The 21,348-nt window shown below is 41.4% G+C and overlaps 1 protein-coding gene across 1 annotated transcript in view; it reads left to right on the top strand.

Moving 5' to 3' along the window:
• Nucleotides 1-19,438, top strand: part of def6 (DEF6 guanine nucleotide exchange factor) — a 126,858-nt gene extending 107,420 nt beyond the window's left edge. Inside the window, exons 7-12 of the mRNA XM_033042407.1 lie at nt 4,354-4,544; nt 6,516-6,623; nt 8,140-8,306; nt 11,697-11,895; nt 14,587-14,677; nt 18,143-19,438. Coding sequence (XP_032898298.1) covers nt 4,354-4,544; nt 6,516-6,623; nt 8,140-8,306; nt 11,697-11,895; nt 14,587-14,677; nt 18,143-18,216 — 830 coding nt within the window. The 3' untranslated portion in view covers nt 18,217-19,438. The remainder of the gene's footprint in view (nt 1-4,353; nt 4,545-6,515; nt 6,624-8,139; nt 8,307-11,696; nt 11,896-14,586; nt 14,678-18,142) is intronic.
• The last annotated feature ends 1,910 nt before the right edge of the window (nt 19,439-21,348 follow it).

Here is a 21,348-nt window from a genome sequence, read left to right on the forward strand (position 1 = left end):
TCTTCAAGAGAATCAACCTCATCTCCTTGATCTCAAAATGCCCCAACATATTATTATATCCCTCACTAATCTCACTATCTTCATGTCCTTCTCCTTGGTGAATGCAGTTACAAAGTAGTCGTCTAGTACCTTGCCTTCATTCTCAGACTATTTGCATAATTTCCCCCCTAATCATTGAGTGGTCCTACCCTCCTGTTTTTAATGTATGTATAAAAGACCATGGGATTTTCTTTAATCCTACTTGCCAAGGACATGTCATGAAACCTTTGGGCTCTCCTAATTCCCTGGTTGAGTTATTTTCTGTTTTCTTTATATTCCTCAAAGGGCCTGTTGGATTTCATCTTCCTAAACCTTACATATGCTTCTTATTTTTATTTTTGACCAGATTTATGACTTCTCTGATCACGCAAGATTCCCGTACCATCTTGGGGTCTCTCTTTGACTGGAATATGTTGGTTGAACTCTGATCAATTAGTCTTTAATTGATCCACGCATATCCGATGTGGATTTGTTCAATAATTACTGCTCCCAATTTCCTCTCCCTACCTCCTGCTTGATAATGCCATAATCTGCCTTACCCTAATTTAGGGTGGCCACAAAATATTGGAGTAACTCGGCGGGACAGGCAGCATCTCTGGAGAGAAGGAATGGGTGACGTTTCGGATCAAATCCCTTTTTCAAACTGATGTCAGGGGAGTGGGTGGGACAGAGTTAGATGTAGTCGGAGACAGTAAGACTGGTGGGAGAACTGGGAAGGGGGAGGGGATGGAGAGAGAGGGAAAGCAAGGGCTATTTGAAGTTAGAGAAGTCAATGTTCATACCGCTGGGGTGTAAGCTGCCCAAGCTAAATATGAGGTGCTGTTCCTCCAATTTGCGCTGGGCCTCACTCTGACAATGAGGAGGCCCAGGATAGAAAGGTCAGATTGGGAATGGGAGGGGGAGTTAAAGTGCTGAGCAACCGGGAGATCAGGTAGATTAAGGCAGATTGAGCAGAGGTGTTCAGCAAAACGATCGCCAAGCCTGCGTTTGGTCTCGCCGATGTATAGGAGTTGACACCTGGAACAGTGGATACAGTAGATGAGGTTGGAGGAGGTACAAGTGAACCTCTGCCTCACCTGGAAAGACTGTCAGGGTCCTTGGATGGAGTCGAGGGGAGAGGTAAGGGGACAGGTGTTGCATCTCCTGCGGTTGCAGGGGAAAGTACCTGGGGAGGGGGTGTTTTGGATGGGAAGGGACGAGTTGACCAGGGAGTTGCCTTTCCTGTCCTGGGCCTCCTCATTGTCAGAGTGAGGCCCAGCGCAAATTGGAGGAACAGCACCTCATATTTCGCTAGGGTTGCTTACACCCCAGAGATATGAACATTGACTTCTCCAACTTCAAATAGACCTTGCTTTCCCTCTCTCTCCATCCCCTTCCCAGTTCTCCCACCAGTCTTACTGTCTCCGACTACATTCTCTGTCCTGCCCACTCCCCTGACATCATTCTGAAGAAGGGTCTCGACCCGAAATGTCACGCATTCCTTCTCTCCAGAGATGCTGCCTGGCCCTCTGAGTTACTCCAACATTTTGTGTCTACCTTCGATTTACACCAGCATCTGCAGTTCTTTAATACACATTACCCTTATTTAGTATCACTCCTAAATGCCAGATTCATTCTTGTTTGCCATTATCTTATATTGTTTTTAGTTTAAAAATACAGCACGGATAAAGGCCCTTCAGCCCACCGAGTCCGCACCGACCAACGATGCCCGCACATTAACATACACTAGGAATAATTTACACATGCCCAGCAAATTAACCTACAACCCTGTACGTATTTGGAGTGTGGGAGGAAATCGAAGATTTCAGGGAAAACCCACGCCGGTCGTGGGAAGGATGTACAAACTCCGCACAGACCGCACCCACAGTCGGGATCGAACCCGGGTCTCTGGCGCTGCAAGTGCTATAAGGCCTGAGAGTTGGGTCACTGCCCCCAAAATACTTTCCCATTGACAGTCACCTGGTTAGGCTCGTTTCCAATTAATGTCCAGTATGTTTCAGCAATGGACACAACATCACAGTTCCATGCATTGATCCTGACTCTAAATTCATCCACCTTACCCATAATACTTGCATTGAAATAAACACACTTGCATTGAAATAATCAGCCCATCAGTCTCATCATGTTTATTAGCCTGTCCTTTCAGACTTATACAACAATTACAGCACGGAAACAGGCCATCTCGACCCTTCTAGTCCGTGCCGAACACATAATCTCCCCTAGTCCCATATACCTGCGCTCAGACCATAACCCTCCATTCCTTTCCCATCCATATAACTATCCAATTTATTTTTAAATGATAAAAACGAACCTGCCTCCACCACCTTCACTGGAAGCTCATTCCACACAGCTACCACTCTCTGAGTAAAGAAGTTCGCCCTCATGTTACCCCTAAACTTCAGTCCCTTAATTCTCAAGTCATGTCCCCTTGTCACAACCTCGACCTTCCCATCCATCCTTCCACTTGCTGCTCTGCTGCTCTGGTTACCACCCCTATGCAATTCTCTTTTAATCCCTCCAAAGTAGTACCAGCAAACATCCCTGCAAGGATATTAGTTCCCCTCTTGTTCAGGGACAACCATCCGTTGTACAGATCCCACCTACCCTGGAAGAGAGATCCATATATATGAAGTCCTATCTCCTACACTAGCTCCTTGTCCACACATTGAACTGCACTGGTACTATTTCTTGCCTCACTAGCTCATGCCACTGGTAGTAATCCTGACTTAACAACCCTGGAGGTCCTGTATTTTTAACTTCCTACCCAATTCTCTAAGTTATGTAAAGCATAATAATACAACCAGCACATTCCAGAAAAAAAGGACCAAGATAGTACGGGAATCTTGCATGATCAGAGAAGTCATAAATTTGGTCTAAAAAAAAAAGGGACTATGGTTTTTGCAAGACCTTGCCTCACTTCCAACCTATGACAGTGGTTCAAATGTCTCAAGTCTTGGGGCAAATTTATTGCCATGTGAACATGTACGGTGAGGTACAGGTACAATGAAAGTCTTGCTTGCAGCAGCATCACAAGCACAGATTCAGACATACAAAAAACATCACATAAGAAAACATAGAACCATAAATTATACATAACACACACAAGCATAAATTATATATTTTTACAATGACCTCTGGCTGCTCTCCATATTTCAGAATGTCTTTGTGCCAACTCAGAGACACGCTTAACCCTGGTATTAGTGAGCAGCCTACAATCCTGGGATCTCACTAGTGGCCACAGAAACACCTGTCTGTACCCCTGATGCGTGTTCCCTCTCACTGTAGCTCATCTAGACATAGACCTACCCGACTGTTTAACAGAGCAGTTCAACGAGATGTGGTGGCTCTATTCAGGCTGCTGCTGTTATTTTCCCCTCCATAGAAACTTACAAAGTAGGTGCAGGAGTAGGCCATTCGGTCCTTCGAGCCAGCACCGTCATTCAATATGATCATGGCTGATCATCCTGATTCAGTGCCCTGTTCCTGCATTTTCGCCCTAAGAGAGTTAGATATAGCCCTAACTCTCTCATGAATGCATCCAGTGAATTGGCCTCCACTGCCTACTGTGGCAGAGAATTCCACAGACTCACAACTCTCTGGCTCAAAAAGTTTTTCCTCATCTCAGTCTTAATTGGCCTACCCCTTATTCTTAACAACAGTATCCAAAAATTAGTTTGACAGGAAGATAGCCACAGGAGACTCTCTCCTGGTGATCATCCATCTATCTGGCATAACCTTGGATGTGGCCACCACCCTGAAACTTCATTCTGCCTCCTGCCTCCATGTGTCTAACTGCTGTTCCAACTGATCCACGTAGTCTGAGAGGAGCTGCAGCTGGATACTCTTCCTGCAGACATAGTCGTCAAGGACACTTGACTGCTTCCTGACATCCCACATCTGACAGGAGGAGTACACAACTCCAATGACGGCCACAACCGCCTCATTCATAAACACTAAAAAATAAATCTAGCAGACCTAACCAGAAGAATAGCTTAAACCGCCTGCGTTATTTATACTTTGCTTCTACTCGCCTTCTTCTCTGAAGCCCAAGTATTCTCCAAACCCTGCACTTTGATCTCCCAGAAGAACAGCCCCTTTCACTCTTCCTCATCATTAGTTGGTGGTGCGGTAAATCATCAATCATTTGTGCAGGTTCTATGTGAGGCGGATGCATTGACAGAAGGCTGCTCTTGGGCAATTCAAGAAATATGGAGGAGGGAATTGCAGAAGCCTGGGGAGAAAGTTGTGCTTTTTCCTTTTGGAATTTAGGGGTCTGACTATGTAATCTCGTTTATTTTATATTTCTACATTCAGCCATTCAGACAGCAATACGGTTACAGGCAGAGGGAAAGAAATCATTACACAAGGACTTAAAACAGAAAAGACGTGATCAACGAGAGCTTCGGGAGAAACGACGAGCAGTAAAAGAGGAAGAACTTCAGAGACTCAAACAGCTTCAGGAGGAAAAGGAGAGAAAATTGCAAGAACTTGAATTACTTAAGGAGGTAATAAAAAATAAAATAATGGTAATGTGATTATGTAATGAAGAGCAAGAACAGCACACAGAACGGGTTCAGCACAATAACAGGTCCTTTAGCCTATGATAAACACAAAAAGCTGGACTAACTCAGTGGGTCAGACAGCATCCCTGGAGAAAAGAAATAGGTGACGTTTCGGGTCGAGACCCTTTTTCAGACTCTGCAGGTCCTTTAACCTCTAATGTCCATGCCGAACATGATGCCAAATTAAACTAATCTCCGTCAGCATATCCCTTCATTCTCTGCATATCCACGTGGCTATTTAAAAACCTCTTGATTGTCACTATTGTATCTGCCTACACCACCGCCCATAGCAGACATTCCAGACCCACCACTCCCTGTGTAATAAACAAATTGCCCCGTACATCTTTAAACATTGCCCTTCTCACCTTGAAGCTATGCTGTCTGGTCCTTGACATTTCCACCCTGGGATAAAAGGTTCTGACCATCTGGGAATGAATCGGGTACAACTATTCTGCAAATGCAATTGTGATGACAAGAGACTGCAGATGCTGGTTTATACCAAAGAGAGACACAAAGTGTTGGAGTAACTCAGTGAGTCAGGTAGCATCCCTGATAGTCAAGATTGACATCCCAGCTATAATGCCTAATTTAATAGTAATTACATGTGAACATAGTATTTGGTCAGTAATATATATCGGTGCAATGGGAGCTCATTTTACTGAAATCCTGGTTATTATGATTTGGATTTTTTGACTATCTGTTTTAATCAATCCATTGAAACCATACAAACACAAGTGTAGGCAAATTCCATTGGTGAGGAAGCTATAACTATGCTTATGTTTCAGTTAACAGTACATCTAGTAAAGCATTCTTTTAGTTAGTAAAATCATAGGCTAAAAGAAGCATTAATATATTTATGTTAAAATCGATGAGTCAGTTTACCAAGCATCTCTGCACTCTAAAGGCATATTTTGCTGTGACACGGAAATTCTTGGATCAATTGGAAAATAAAAATATGCTTCTTAAGCATAATAATTTTCCAGTGAATTATTTGTGTTCAGGGAACAACAGCTACAAAAGGGCATTTTCCTTATCCATATTGTGGTGTTTAATTAGCTTTGTAAGACTGCCTCAGTGGGTATACCCAGTGAGTGTTTGAGCCACGTATACCAGGCAGGAAGCTAGTGTGGTTGCTGACTGAGCTGATTTCTGTCCAATTGTCACCGGTGACTGGATCCCTGGAAGAAAAGCTGGTTAAGTGCGGAAACTGGAGGACTTCCAAATCTACTGCTTTCTTTGTAGCTTTTGACAATGTCAAGTCTCACAAGTAAAGTTATTTGAATGAGCCGTGGAAGATATTTGGTGTCCATACTGCAGAAAAAACCTCCAAAGAAGGTTGTAGATAAAATTGAAGGGGGAAATGCCAAACCTTCATTTAATAGATCTTCCATCTGTGGGTGTCATAGGTGGAGGGAGTGTGATCTTAACTTCAATTAAAAACAATTTGAAACTTTAAACAAGAAAAATACATTTATGTCATTTGAAATTGTGAGAACTCCAAGTGTTTTAATAACAGGGAGCTATTTTTTTCAAAATCATCTTTAAAATGCATTTCAAAACTTTTAAAAATTTGTCTTGGCTTATGCGTGGCCTTTTGTCTAAAGAAATTGAAGCACTTCAATAAGACCGGAGAATTTCATTTTATGCCTGTTCATACGAATGCTTTTCTTTCTCCTTCAGCCCTTCCCCAGATTGTCCTTTTTCCCTCGGAAGCAGGAATAGATTGTTGACACAGCACCAGAGACTTGGGTTCGAACCCGACCTCGGGTGCTGTCTCTGTGGAGTTTGCATGTTCTCCCTGTGACAGTGTGAACTCTGTGGATCATTGTGCTTTGAAACATTTTAATGAGTTTACTATTTGTCCTTTGTAATGGATTGAAGCTGATCTTTTTTTAATTCTCTCCCTCACTCCAGGCTCAGAGACAGGCGGAAATACTGTTAAAGGAAGAGAATCAGCGAAGAAAACAACAGCACGAAGAAATGCAAAGGGCGCTAGAGATACAGCTTCGACAAGCTGAACAGGTTGGGGCCCAAACAGATGAAATCTGTTTTGAGAATTGGTAACTGTGGAAACAATAGACAATTGTCTGTCTTAGTCTCTCCCTGTGATGCTACTTGGGTCTAGATCCTCAGTTTGCATTGTGGATCCTAATCAGTCATCACAATGATTATTTTTGGATCAATTATTTCTGTGCTGCTTTTTACCTGCTAACATATATTTACTTTCACAGTTTCTTCCTGTTTTATTCTGCTGTGCGAATTTTTATTTTCATCTTTCTGATCTTTCTGGTGCCGGTAATATGGAAAATTGCTCAGCTTACTTCATAGCCACAAAACTGTTACCTGATGAGAACGTTTGCAGGAACTGATTGCTGGAATGCTACTTCGAGGTAGAGGAGTTGGTCAGAATAACATAAGTTGGGAGAAGGGCTAATGTGGCCAATGGCTTCTCCATGACTGATGGGAGGACAGGTTTTGGTCAGAGGATGGAAAGACCTATGAATGGGTAGAGATGGGATTTATAGATGATGAGAGTGGGAACTCTTCATTCAATAGATTGGGGCAGAGAGCTGTTGGAAGAGCAGTGACCATGATGATTTGTGAACCCAGTTTATTATGGAACAGAATATGATGCCTTGTCGGTCATTTATGGTTAATGAAGACATAAAGACTGTGAGACCAGGGAGAAGTTGTCTGGACATAACAAAAGTATATATGAGAATATCAGTGCATTTTACTGGATTTAGAGGTCAGTAATCTTGCTTAGAATGTGGGACCTGACAATCAGCTTAGAGTCATGGGGACAATGGAATTTCACACCATTTGCTTCACTTTAAGTGAGTTGTAGAAATGGAGGAAGTTGTTGGCACGTTTCTTGGGAGGAGCCAGATAAATTCATTGTGTTCATTTGATGGAAATCCTAGAATGTCCATGACATGATTTCAATTAGCAGCTCAGCAATTTAAACACAGATGTGCAGTTGAAATAAACTGTTACATAGCGAAGCTAAATGTGCAGAGGCTGCAGATGGATAATAAATCATGCTGCAAAGTGGCTTTGATACGGACATCAGGAGAAGGAAGAGACATCTGGTGGAGTGTTGGAGTAAGAGTTCTTCCTGAGAAATAAAACATTTATTTAATTCAGAAAAGTATATATTGTTGTTTGTAATTTTAGTTGCATTGATCGAGATGAATGGTTTTATTTGTAGGGAATGGATCCCACTTCAACACTGTGACACAAGAATAGTAGTATCATACCTCTACAAAGTTACTCAGTACATGCCTCAGAGATGTACTTTCCTGCTTACTCCCAGAAACTTACCTGGGTAAAATTGTGTACAGTTTTTGGTTGATGGGTTTGAGTAAATGGTGTTAGGACCAGGAATGAGTTTACAGTGAGCCGTTGGGAAATTTCCATTCCGTCAATCAATTGCAATATTTGGGATTGGATCTCAGATGAAAGACTCAGTAACCCAGAGCTAGCTACATGCAACTTTTGTTTGTTGGCCTATATAATGACCATGTTTCTTCTTCAGGCTCGAGCCAGCATGCAAGTAGAGATGGAATTAAAGGAGGCAGAGGCAGAACGTCAGAAAAAGCGGATTCAAGAACTGGAGGCCATGCAGAAAAGTTTAGAGGAAGCTCTTTTTGCTGAAGTATCTGCTCGGCAGGAAGAGGAATCGAAGAGATATGCACAGACCAAGTAAGAGGAAAATACAAATCTACTTAATGGTGGAACAAAAGCTGTCTTGAAATTAAATACAACATGAGAAAGCACAAAACTGTTTGCCAATTAGCTTAACATCTGCCATCGGGAATGTTCTAAAAACTCGTTTTAAAGACATTATAATGGGGCACAGAAAAATGCAGTCTTCAGGCAAGGACAATGTGATTTTATGAATGAAAATCGTGTGTATCCAATTAATTGGAATTCACGGAAAAAGTAATATGTTGTGGGTATAGGATATAGGGGGAACTAGTGGAAGTATTGTATTTGGATTTTCAGAAGACATTGGAAAAGATTATCATGGAAAATAAAAGCTCTCCAGGTATAATGAGTGGGCAACAGTCTGCCATATCAGGAAATGGACATGAATGAGTATTTTACTGATTGCAAAATATAAGGAATGGTACACCACAGGGGTTTGTGCTGAAGCCTCCGCTTACTGCAATTTATTTTTTAAAGAAAAGAGTTGGATGAAGGAAGTGAAGGATGTTAAATTCTGTTGATGAAACTGATAAGTAGGAAAGTAAGTTGGACATGAGGAGGCTACAGAAGGATATTGATACAGTTAAGTGAGTGTAAAGATCTGGCACGGGGAGTATAATGTGGAAAAATATAAAATTGTTCATTGTGACAGATAATATATAAGAACCATAAAGTATTAGTTGAGAGAGATTACAGAGCTCTGATATGCAGACATATCTGGCTGTTTCAATGCAGACGAAAGGCTAGTATGCAGATTTGTCAAGTAAATAGGACTACTCTTATTTTTTTTAAAGTTTATACGTATGTACATGATGGAATAACTATGGGATAAATTGATACTTGATTAATCTGTGATTCCTTTGTAATGGCCAACGTGCTAATTTTGCTGTTGCATCTTAGAAAGAAAAAAAACAAATAAGGAATCTGATAAAACCTTGAGTACGTAGGCTAATCTGGCTTTAATATTTTCTCTGCCAAAAAGACTCGCTCCTCGCTGAAGCTTAGGGTTTACAAAACCTAAGCCGAGCATCACTTAAACACTACTTTCTGAATTTTCTGTCTTTGAAAATATCCGATCCTAATTGTGTTCTTGGCCTTCACCCAGCTTTGACAATTTCATAAATATCTCACAGGAAAATCGCTGTTTAATTATTTGATGATAGTAGTGTGAATCAAGGTGGAATTTTACTTAGAATGCAAAGTTCCTGAGCACACAGTAATCGGCAATCTATAGTTTGAGATCTATAGATATTACACTTCTTGAATATTCTTAAATCACTTGGTCCCTGCATGCACATGCTTCTGTTTAGTGAAACTGTTTGGATCACTTAACACTGTTGACATTGTTTTACATGCATTGACATGTCAGCAATAGTGTTATTGTATGACTCTCTGCTGTTCCAGTGTTAAATAAACACTGCATCAGCAAAACACATCCATTCATAGAGCCTGATGTAGAATTACATAATTCATTGTGCACTTGTAGTTGTACAATGAACAAAAACACGTTCAGAACTTTAATTTAATCATTAAAAGTTTAGAAGGATGAAGGAGGACCTCATTGAAACTTACGTGTAGTGTATATAACTGTAACTTTAAGTACCGAGTACTATAATGGTATGATTTGTGTCATGTGATATATTCAATATCTTGATCAGTGTCGTGAATATGTGTGAGTATGTGCAGTGTACTTTTGTGAAATAAAGAAGACCCACACTGGCAACAGCGTGTACTGAAAACCTGTGCTTGTTTCTATCTACAAGCTGAAGCCGTAATATCTTACAATGGCGACGAGGATCAGATAGAGTTTGTGAACTCAACCTTTAAAAACAGTGCAGGACTGATTTGCAATATGCAGTATTGTTTAACATTTTAAACTGCCAATACAGAGTTGTGTCACAGTTGTTTGCGATCTGGACACGATAGGCCGCAGATCCTTCTATGCATGGGACTGTGGTTTAAAACAGCAGCTGTACAAATTGTCTGTTGTTTATCAGGCTATCTTTGTGTTGTGTCTACGGGGCAAGATGAGATACATAGGCGGCTCAGCATTACAACTACGCTTTTGTGTACAAGCCCTCTTGAATTAAATGCTAGCATTGAGTTTGCTTTCATTACTACAGATTCAACTTGCAAATTAACTTTTTGGGAATCCTGCACCAGCACTCCCAAGTCCCTATGCATCTCTGATTTCTGGATTCTCACCCCATTTACAAAATAGTCAAAAGGGTGTTGATACAGGGAGAAGAGGTTTGAAAGATGAATGAAATGCATTGCCAGAGGGGGAGAGATCTGTGGAAAGGAACTGAGGGGGAGAGAGGGAGAGACGGAGAGAGGGTACACACATACACCAGGGTCAGGATGGAGGGAGGGAAGAAGATAAAGAATAGGGTAGAGTGGTACCTAAAATATGGACATTACAACGTTCATAGCACTAGGTTGTAAGTTGCCTAAGGTGCTGTTGCTCCAGTGTGTATGTGACCTCACCCTGGCAATGGAGGAGGCCCAGGACAGAAAGGTCAATATGGGAATGGGAAGGGGAGTTCCAGCAGTCCTAGATGGACTGAGTGCAAGAGTTCAGAAAAACGGTCACCAAGTCTACGCTTGGGCTCGTTAATGTAAAGGAGAAACCCCTGATAATAACTGGTCCAACTTCTGAGGCAGAAATGTAAATGCATTGAATGGTTTGAAATGACTGACAGGTTGGGCAAATATGATTTATGTTTGTGGACCAAATCTTTTGCCGCAACTCCAGTGCTACCACCAGAAATTGTTCACATTTTACTGTACTGTCAGCTAAAGCCATTTATTTTAACAAGCAGCCTGTGTTGCTAAGTGTTGCATTGGTCTAGTGGAGCAGCAGTATTCTTGAGGCTTCTCAGTTCTCATGCTGGGAAGATTACCCACTGACACTGTACATGGTTTAACCTGCTCCAAGCCCTATTCATTTCAATAGGGCATTTGAATTGTGTATAATGATGGGAGCTTATTGTATTATTTGATTAGTTTTCGTTTTTTTAATTGTTTTTTCGAAGTGAGAGCATTTTGGATGTATTTTTTAAATATTACACATTTTTTTATATTTTGAATCTTTTGCACAGACCTAAAGTATGTGTGCTTGTTTGTATATGTCATATACATTCACAATTAGTAGTACTGAGAGATGTGATGGTTGATGAGGCTCTCCAGCTCAAAACCATTTTGTGAAGCCTGTTGGCTGTCTGAGCTGATGGTGCCTAACTTTGCCCCACCAAAGGCTGCACAAATGGTCCCCCAGTGACCAAGCAGAATTGCAGAATATATTTTCCAGATTTCTTGTACACACCAAAGCAGCATGAAAATGTGCTTCTGAATTGCTGACATCAATGGTTTGTTTTGTATTAGCTTGCTGACTGAGGAGGAAGAGAAGATGAAAGAACTCATGCAGCTGAAGGAAGAGCAGGAAGTGCTAATTATAAAAACCGAGAGAGAAAAGCAAGAGTTAAAACAAGAGATGGAAAATAAAACTTTGATTTTGGAGGAGGCTCAGAAACAACTGGAGGAAGTGCGGGTCAACAGGCAGCGAGCAGACCAGGATGTGGCGGTACGTATATTTCAGGACTCATAACAATAGTCATGGTTTATGAGATTAACAAGAGGCTCGTGCCAGATGTTGTTACAAGTGAAGGCAATACTTTCTAAATGTTGGACATTATTTGATAATAGTATATAGGAATTGAGGGGCAAACATTAATATGTGATTTTTATTGAATACTAGACCAAGTGGGACCCATTGGGTCCCTTCCCCTCAATTTGCGGTTGCGGGGGGGGAAGAGCGGTGGCCTGCGGCGTCTCTCACACACTAACCACCCACACAAACACACACTAACCACCCACACACACACACACTAACCACACACACTAACCACCCACACACACACATTAACCACCCACACACACACTAACCACCCACACACACACACTAACCACCCACACAAACACACACTAACCCTCCCTAGATATTATATTAATATTATTCAATCGCTCCTTTTACCCCATCCCCAGCCCTATCCACTGACGCATAACCCTCAACTTGCAGGCACGGCTAAAAAGGGAGGGGGTAGAGCAAGAGGGCAGAGAGAGAGGGCAGAGACAAAGGAGGGCAGGGACAGAGAGAGGTCAGAGAGGGCAAATACAGAGAGAGGGCAGGGGCGGAGAGGGAGGGGGGTAGAGAGAGAGAGGGCAGAAAGAGAAAGAGGGGCAGAGAGAGATAGAGAGAGAAGGGCAGAGATAGAGAGAGAGGGGCAGAAAGAGAGAGAGAGGGGCAGAGAGAGAGAGAGAGAGAGGGGCGCAGAGAGAGAGAGGGGCAGAAAGAGAGAGAGAGGGGCAGAGAGGGAGAGAGAGAGAGGGGCAGAGAGAGAGGCAGAGAGAGAGGGGGCCCAGAACTTTACATAATCCTCCAATTACAACCAAACTAGTATTTTACTGTAATTCCCTACTTCTATGCGTTGGTACTCTGTGGTTCTTTATTTCAAGATAAGGATTCCATGTGTTTTATTAATTACATTCTTAACCTGCTGTGAGAATATCAAGGATTTCTATGCATACAACTTGGATGGATCCTATCTGACTTTTAAAAAATTGCCTCTCCCCTTTCCAGCTTTCCTCTCCCCCCCCCCCCCCCCCCCCCAACACACACACACACACACAATCAGTCTGAAGAAGGGTCTCAACCCAAAATGTCACATCTATGTTCTCCATAGATGCTGTTGTCCTCGTGAATTACTCCAGCACTTTGTGTCCTTTTGTGTATTAACCAGCATCTGATGTTCTTTGATTCTATTCCTTCTACACCATACCCCTTGTTTTTCACTCCATCTACTTGTGATGCCACTTTCAGGGAGCTATTGGCTTGGACCCAAAGATCCCTCTGTAAATCAATGCTGTTCAGGGCCTTGCCATCAACTGTATATTTTCCCCTTGCAGCAGTCTCCCAGTGCAGCACCTCATACTTGCTTGGATTGAAGTGATCAGCCATTTTTCTGGCCACATCCGTAACAGATCTAAATCCCACTGTGTCTTCTGATGGCCTTCCTCACCGTCTGAACTACTTTTACCTCAACCCTGGACCATCCTGGCCTATTCAGCAATGTTATTCCACTTGTTCTCACCCGCCGTCACTTCCGTCCATTTTCTCGTAAATATTGTAACTTTGAAAACTTTACACTGCTGCCCGACCAATGGGGCATTTTCCAGCAATTTCTGATTGTATTTAAGTTGTGCAAATTGTTTCTTGACCATTTGGTCAAAACAAAGAATCTCACTGTGACATGTCACATGTGATAATAAAATATCATTCATTCATTCATTTGTCATTGATCATATTAGGATTCATTGAGACTTGGGACAAATATGGCTAGTACCCTGGACCTGTTAGTTCTTTGCAAATTTGCGTGTTAAGCTGATATTCTCAACTCATGACAACGATTATTTCATATCTAAAAGAAACAGGGATTAAGTTAACTTTTATTTATATCAAAAAGAAAATGACTCAAACATTTTTAATGTAGAATTATGTTAACATTATTAGGGAAGATGCCATTAAGCTGGAAAGAGTGCAGAGAAAATTTACAAGCATGTTGCCAAGATTCAAGTCCCTGAGCTATAAGGAGAGGATGGGCAGGTTCATACTTTATTTATTTGGAGTGCATAAAGCTGAGGGGTAATATTATAGAGGTGTATAAAATTATGAGGGGAATAGACACGGTAAAAGCACAATCTTTTCCCCAGGGTAGATGAATGAAGAACTAGAGGGCATAGGTTTAACTTGAGAGGGGAAAGATTTAAAAAGACACTGAGGAGCAACATTTTCCACACAGTGGCTGTTGGCTATATGAAACGAGCTGCCAGAGGAAGTAGTTGAGGCAGGTTTAGAGGGATATGGGCCAAATGCTGGCAAATGGGACTACATATGATGAGACATCTTGGCCAACACGGCCGAGTTTGGCTGAAGGGCCTGTTTTCCAGCTGTATGACTCGATGACATGACACAATCAATGAAGCACTTGAATGAAACATGACAATGACATTATCTGGATTTGTTTGTGCTCTCAAAGTTTTACTGGGCTTCACCCTGCATGAGCCCAGCTTGCACGTCTTTTTGGCAGTGATGGAATAATAAAGGCTTCTCAGAAAAACAAGTGTTTTAAAATTAACTGGGGAATCTATTTTCCATTGATTGGTTATTGGTATTAATGCAAGATTTGAGTATCTGACAATATTTCTCCTTTTATAGGCTGCACAACGAAAATTACATCAAGCAAGCTCACACGTAAAGCACTGGAATGTGCAGATGAACAGACTAATGCATCCGATTGCACCAGGAGGTAACCAACAAGATTCAAATTAATTGTGCTTTTGGGGGGAAATGTTTGCCAAATTTTTAATTTGTATGAGTTTGAAAATTTACATCAAAAAGTGCAAGCCCAAAATTATTATAACTGGCTGTCCTAATCGTGTAAGAAAAACATGAACCTTGCTGTCTTGGCACAGGCCATAATATCACAGAAGCTGGGCTTCTTCTAGAAGACAACTCTCACATCTGTGTTTAACCAGACGGATTGCTGATCACCCACCAAGTGCTCGGGGAGTGGCTGTAGAAATTCCAGGTCATTGTCCTTAATGTGGGTCACAATGTGTTTCTGTCATTGTTGCAACAGTCAACAAGTTATTGTCTGAATCCATGATATGTCTGCAGACAATTTGAATGCTTCCATCTAAAGTTTCAATTTAATTGATTTTGTCGGACTTGCCTCCTTCAGGCTGGCTACCAAATCCAAACTTGTCAAAACTATTTCAAAAATCATCTATCATATCAGTATAAATGTTGTAGCAATATTGGCTCCAATATATAATCACTTCCAACTACTCTCAGTGGGCCAACTCCTTTAAAATTACAGTTTGATTTTTATTCTGCTTTATCTGTGCTTATTTATCATTTTTAATTGTTGTTGCTTTAAGGCAAAAATACTTAAGATGCTTGAAATCTGAAATAAAAACAGGAAATTAAGAAATATTCAGCAGATCGGGCAACATCCACGAGAGGGAAGAGTGCAGATCAATAACCATTCAAAGGAATTGGTCAGTCAATCTGCTCAATTCAATTACTTTCCACACTTCTCCATTATACTCTCCACAGCTCTTTCTCTCTACAGCCCTGTCATTTACTTGCATTTTGATCCTCTATATAATAGAATATCAGAGTTGCTGGGCTTTGGCTAAAGAAGTACAGGCAGCCTCGCTGTATTTTCAGGTCGAGGTCCAGGAACATAAACCTACTTTACTGTATAATATAACTGATGGCAAGACATTAATTTAGCAAAATGTTTGTGTGGAAACTAGAGACTCTCCACTGATTGGACGAGTTTGCCCTCAACTCATACTCGCAGCATGGTCGACACGAGGTCGTAGGAGGTCTTCGTGACTCTCCTTCATGCTCGAGAGTGGTCTCTGCGTACTCGAGGCCTCAGCTAGATCGCGGCGTTTTTTTCAATATGTTAAAAAGTGCCTGCGAGTAAAAAAAAGTCGCCATGGAAAAAATCTATACTTTTTTTACTCATAAGTTTAGTCGTAATAGGTCGGCATGTTAGTCGTAGGTAATCGAGGGTAGTTGTAGATAGTCTTCATCATAGTCGAAGGGAGGTCGAAGGTGATCGAAGGAAGTCGTCTTCACTCTCCACTATTCGGTGTCCAATTTTCCCGAAGTTAGTCGTAGCTAGTCTTCTACATAGTCGAAGGAGGTTTTCAACATGTCATTTTTTTAAACTCTTCTAAACTCGCCAATTAGGTTGCTCAAGTGGGACACCCCCTTTAATACCATCCCAAAAATTAGACAATAGACAATAGGTGCAGGAGTAGGCCATTCGGCCCTTCGAGCCAGCACCGCCATTCAATGTGATCATGTCTGATCATCCCCAATCAGTACCCCGTTCCTGCCTTATCCCCATATCCCCTGACTGCTATTTTTAAGAGCCCTATCTAGCTTTCTCTTGAAAGCATCCAGAGAACCTGCCTCCACCACCCTCTGAGGCAGAGAATTCCACAGACTCGCCACTCTCTGTGAGAAAAAGTGTTTCCTCGTCTCCGCTCTAAATGGCTTACTCATTCTTAAACCGTGGCCCCCTGGTTCTGGACTCCCCCAACATCGGGAACATGTTTCCTGCCTCTAGCGTGTCCAAACCCTTAACAATCTTATATGTTTCAATGAGATCTCCTCTCACCCTTCTAAACTCCAGAATGTACAAGCCCAGCTGCTCCATTCTCTCAGCATGTGTCAGTCCCGCCATCCCGGGAATTCACCTTGTAAACCTACGCTGCACTCCCTCAATAGTACGAATGTCCTTCCTCAAATTAGGGGACCAAAACTGCACACAATACTCCAGGTGTGGTCTCACTAGGGCTCTGTACAACTGCAGAAGGACCTCTTTGCTCCTATATTCGATTCCTTGTTATAAAGGCCAACATGCCATTCGCTTTCTTCACTGCCTGCTGTCATGCTTACTTTCATAGACTGATGTACAAGGACCCCCAGATCCCGTTGTACTTACCCTTTTCCCAACTTGACCCAATTACTTCAATATTTTAAGCAGTCATGGGCCAGACACATCCAGGGGTCGGTAAGGACACTGCCGTGTGCGGACGTGGATTAGAAGGACGAGAAGCCGAAGCAAAGAATTGGAAGCCAAATAACTGAACGGAAACAAAGTTGAAACACCAACTAACCGAAAGGGTGGGGCGCCTAAAAGCAAACTCACCGAATGGCCGCTCTGCCGAAAAGTCAAATAACGGACATGACTTCACCGGGGGGGGGGGACTTGTCAGCGATTGTTCCAGACCCCCATGTCCATCACACAGTGCGGCCACCCTCCGCCTCGTCTCCCCCATGTGGCCGCACGGTGACGGGCTGGGTGCCGGTCGGATGATGGCGACGGTCGACTGATTGCTGCCGGTAGTTGGCCCCAAGATGGCCGACTGTCCTGAGGGATGCACTCCTTTGGCCGCTTACAACTTGGTGCTCGGGTTCAGAGTGCTTGTGTGGGAAAATGACCCCCACCAGCCCGTCTCCATCGGCCTGTGATGTGATGGACGCGGGGGTCTGGACCAATCACTGACAACTCCCGCCTCCCCGGCGACGTCATGTCCGTTATTTGACTTTTCAGCAGAGCGGCCATTCGGTGAGTTTGCTTTTAGGCGTCCCACCCTTTCGGTTATTTGGCGTTTCGGCTTTGTTTCCGTTGGGTTATTTGGCTTCCACTTCTTTGCTTTGGCTTCTCGTCCTTGGACGCCACGTCCGGTTACCGGACACTGCACCTTCACAAGGAGATTTTGAGCAAGTCCTTAAATCTTGTACTCTGTCCTTCTGGTAATCTGTTTCTATGCCAGAACTCAGCATAGTGTCTGTTTCAGGAGTCTCAGGTTGGACATGCAGGTTGGATAAGCTGCCCAGAGTGAGAGTAATACGGGAATAGCACTCAACCTCACTAAAGCCTCAAGCAGCTCCTTTCCTCTCCTACAAGAACACAAAAGCATTAGCAATAAACAGAATCATTCAACTGTGTTAGGTACTACTGTTTGCTTTCCCTGACAGCAGGTTGGCAAAATAGCAATCTAATCCTTCAGTCCAATCATTTATTTTGTGCATTTTTGGCCGAAATTATTCTTTCACAATAGGAAAATTAATGTCTCTTATTAAATCTCCTAGTGAAAAAAAGACTGCATTGACTAATGTTTATAAAATTATTTCACATATCATTGTGTAAATGTTTTCTAATTACTTGCTTACATTACCACAGAGAAACGTCCTGTAGCAGGATCTTCCAGTACATCAAGTTTTCGAGGATCAGGAGGGCATAGGTTGGAGGTGTAAAATTATCTGGAAGGCCTGAAGAGAGGGGTTATGCAACTGCTGGAGAGAGTGGAAGAGAACTTCCATTAATCGTTGTCAACTGTCCTTCAAACACACTCATAATGGAGGACATGCTTTAAATGGACAGTTGAAATGAAACTCAGTGGAAATAAGAAACCTGTTTCAAGATTCACAATTGAGGACCAGAACATATTCCACATTGAAAACTGTATGGAACTTGTATGAGCACCAGGTGTTTCAGAATAGTTTTCCAATGTTTCAGAGTGGACGGTCTGCATTGCATCATCGGGCATAATAGTTTATAAGCGTGAAAGACACATGACAAGAAGGGAGTCGGTCATTATCTTGAGCTTCTTCCAAATAAGTTCCTTCAAGCAAAATAATCTCAGATTCCCTTAAATGATCAACAATTGTTTGCATTGCCTAATGTTTCCTTCCTTCGAGAAAGAACAAAGACTACAAAATAAGATTGGAGCATTATTGTATTTACATTCCTGCTTACCACGTGATAGTTTGGATTTTTTAAGAATGTTGAATATCAAAAACGTGTGTGAACAATGAATATCTTGTTTTGAATGAAACTTGTTTTACTCTCCAGAAAAGGCTTTAAAATAATTCAGACAACAAAAAGTTTGCCTTTCAATTCAAGGTACTTTATTGTCCAATTTGTTCATATATTTTAATAGAGAGGCACTCGTTATTAAATAAATAAGTTTTCAATTGATGATCCTTCTAATAAAATAGTCCACAGACTTTTGTATTTACGCACCCCTACCACTAATGGCCTGATTTTGATTAGAAAAATCTTAAACAGTACTTGCCCAAACTTGTCAGTGTGTGTCATTCCAAAGCCAGAATTGAGCAAGCAAACTCATTCTTATTCAAACTGTTCAGATCCATTGCAAACTAGTTCAAAGCTCTGGTTCATAGAATTGCATCCGAATGGTGTTATAAACGTGAATGTGAAGAATGTACATATCGAATGTTTCGTCAATAACATTATACCATTGTCAGATTTTGTACAGGAATGCAAGTGTAGGATGGAGGATATAAAAGTATTTTCGGCATTGGCAGCTTTATTCCTGCAATGTGCTTTTAAATGTACATGACCTTTTATTTTGGGTTACAGTAAAATATATTTCAAATCATATCATCGCTTTTATTTTTATGCTTAAATCTGTAAAGTGTACATGCAGTCATCTTTAATAAATACTAGTAAAATGCAACCTGTGTAGCATTTGAACAAAAAATGCAGGGTATGAACATCAGATCTCCAGAAGTATCTGTTTGATTAATTCAAGGTAGGTTTTGATGCGGATCGGGTTTTGTGAATATAAAAGATGATTATAATATGTTTAATATTGTACAAAATGCAACACGGGAAATTCCATAATTTAAAACTGTTTCCTAATATACAGTCAGATTTTCTGATACTACCTCCTTGCGTCAATTCTAATTAATCAATTAATTGATGGTGAACTGATAGTTATAGCCAAATTCATAGTTTTTGTGTTGTAAATGCTTTGTTTAAAGTAACTGAAAGATACAGTAACTTGGATAAAGCCTCTATAGCATTTATTATATTTCCACTGTAATAAAGTAGTTTTTGTATTGTGTGATTCAATGTTTATATGGTTTTGTAGAAAGACACAGATCTGGAGGGAAAGCTGGTATATTGCTTATAGATCTCAAAATATTGATAAATTCTCTGCTCAATTTTATCTTGTTTATAATTTCAATTGACATACTCTCTTGATTAAAGCATATGATACAATTTTTCAATTTTTCTCTTAGATATTGGTTTCATTGTTAGGGGAACATATAAACGTTGAAACTAAATCTGTGTTGCATTTATGTATGTTTGTCTCCATTGATTGAAATATGTTGGCCAACAATCAGCCTGGTGTTTGCAATAGGTCTATTCCTGTTGACCGCCAAAGATTTCTAAACTATACAAAATTTAATATAGCTAATTTAAATTACAAATACGAACAAGTACATTGGGTACGCAATCCATGTTTTGGCAAGGGAGATGAGTTAGTCAAATTACGAGAACTTGTAAGTCATGACCATTGTTTTTGTGTACCTTGCATCTAAATTTACTCTGTTTTTGTTAGAATCATAGCACAGCTGACTATCTAGCCTTGTTCCTAATCAACCTGTCTACAACAGCACCAGTCTTTGTAGAACAACATCAAACAAGTCAGTGCCATTGCCCTGAAACACTTCCTACAGAGTTAATCTGACCAACCTCATTAACAATTTTAATGGCAAGCACTTCAACTTGTGGTGAGTACACTCCAGAACCAAGTTCATCCAAATCTTAGTAGTCAAGTTCCAGTATGAAGACAATGCTTGTGCTTAAGCTAGCTCTGATCCATTATGGACTTGTTCACCAAGGCATGTGAGAGGTTAGGCCTTGCATTCAACATCACAAAACATAGAACAGGACAGCACAAAAATAGGCCCTTCAGCCCACAATGTCTGTGCCAAACTTGACACCAAGCCAATCTCTTATCTGCCTGCACGTAATCCGTATCCCTCCATATCCATATGTCTATCCAAAAATCTCTTAAAAGGCACATACTACCCTCTGTGTAAAAACAAAACTTGCCCTGCACATCTCTTTTAAACTTTGCTCCTCTCATCTTAAAGTTATGCCCTCCAGTAAATGATTTTTACATCCTGGGAAAAAAACCTTTGGATGTCAGAGGGCAGTGTGGTGCAACAGGGGAAGCTTGATGGAAAATATTGTCTTAATGATGTACAGAGGGATCTTGGAGTCCAAGTCCATAACTCCCTGAAAATGGCAACACAAGTAGATAGCATAGTAAATTCTGACCTGTCTACCCTACCTATGCCTCTCATAACGTTATATATTTCTATCGGGTCTCCTCTCAACCACTGGAGTTACAGAGAAAAAATCCAAGTCTATCCAACATATCCCTGTAGCTAATAACCCCTAATCGAGGCATCATTCTGTTAAACTACCCACGCAGCCCTTCCAAAGCCTCCACATCCATCCTATGTGGGGAAGACCAGACATGCATGCAATATTGACTCCAAATGTGTGGGAAGGCATTGCGGATGCTGGTTTACATCAGAGATATACACAAAATGCTGGAGTAACTC

Source organism: Amblyraja radiata, chromosome 24 (assembly GCF_010909765.2).
Source record: "Amblyraja radiata isolate CabotCenter1 chromosome 24, sAmbRad1.1.pri, whole genome shotgun sequence".
Classification (NCBI taxonomy): domain Eukaryota; kingdom Metazoa; phylum Chordata; class Chondrichthyes; order Rajiformes; family Rajidae; genus Amblyraja; species Amblyraja radiata.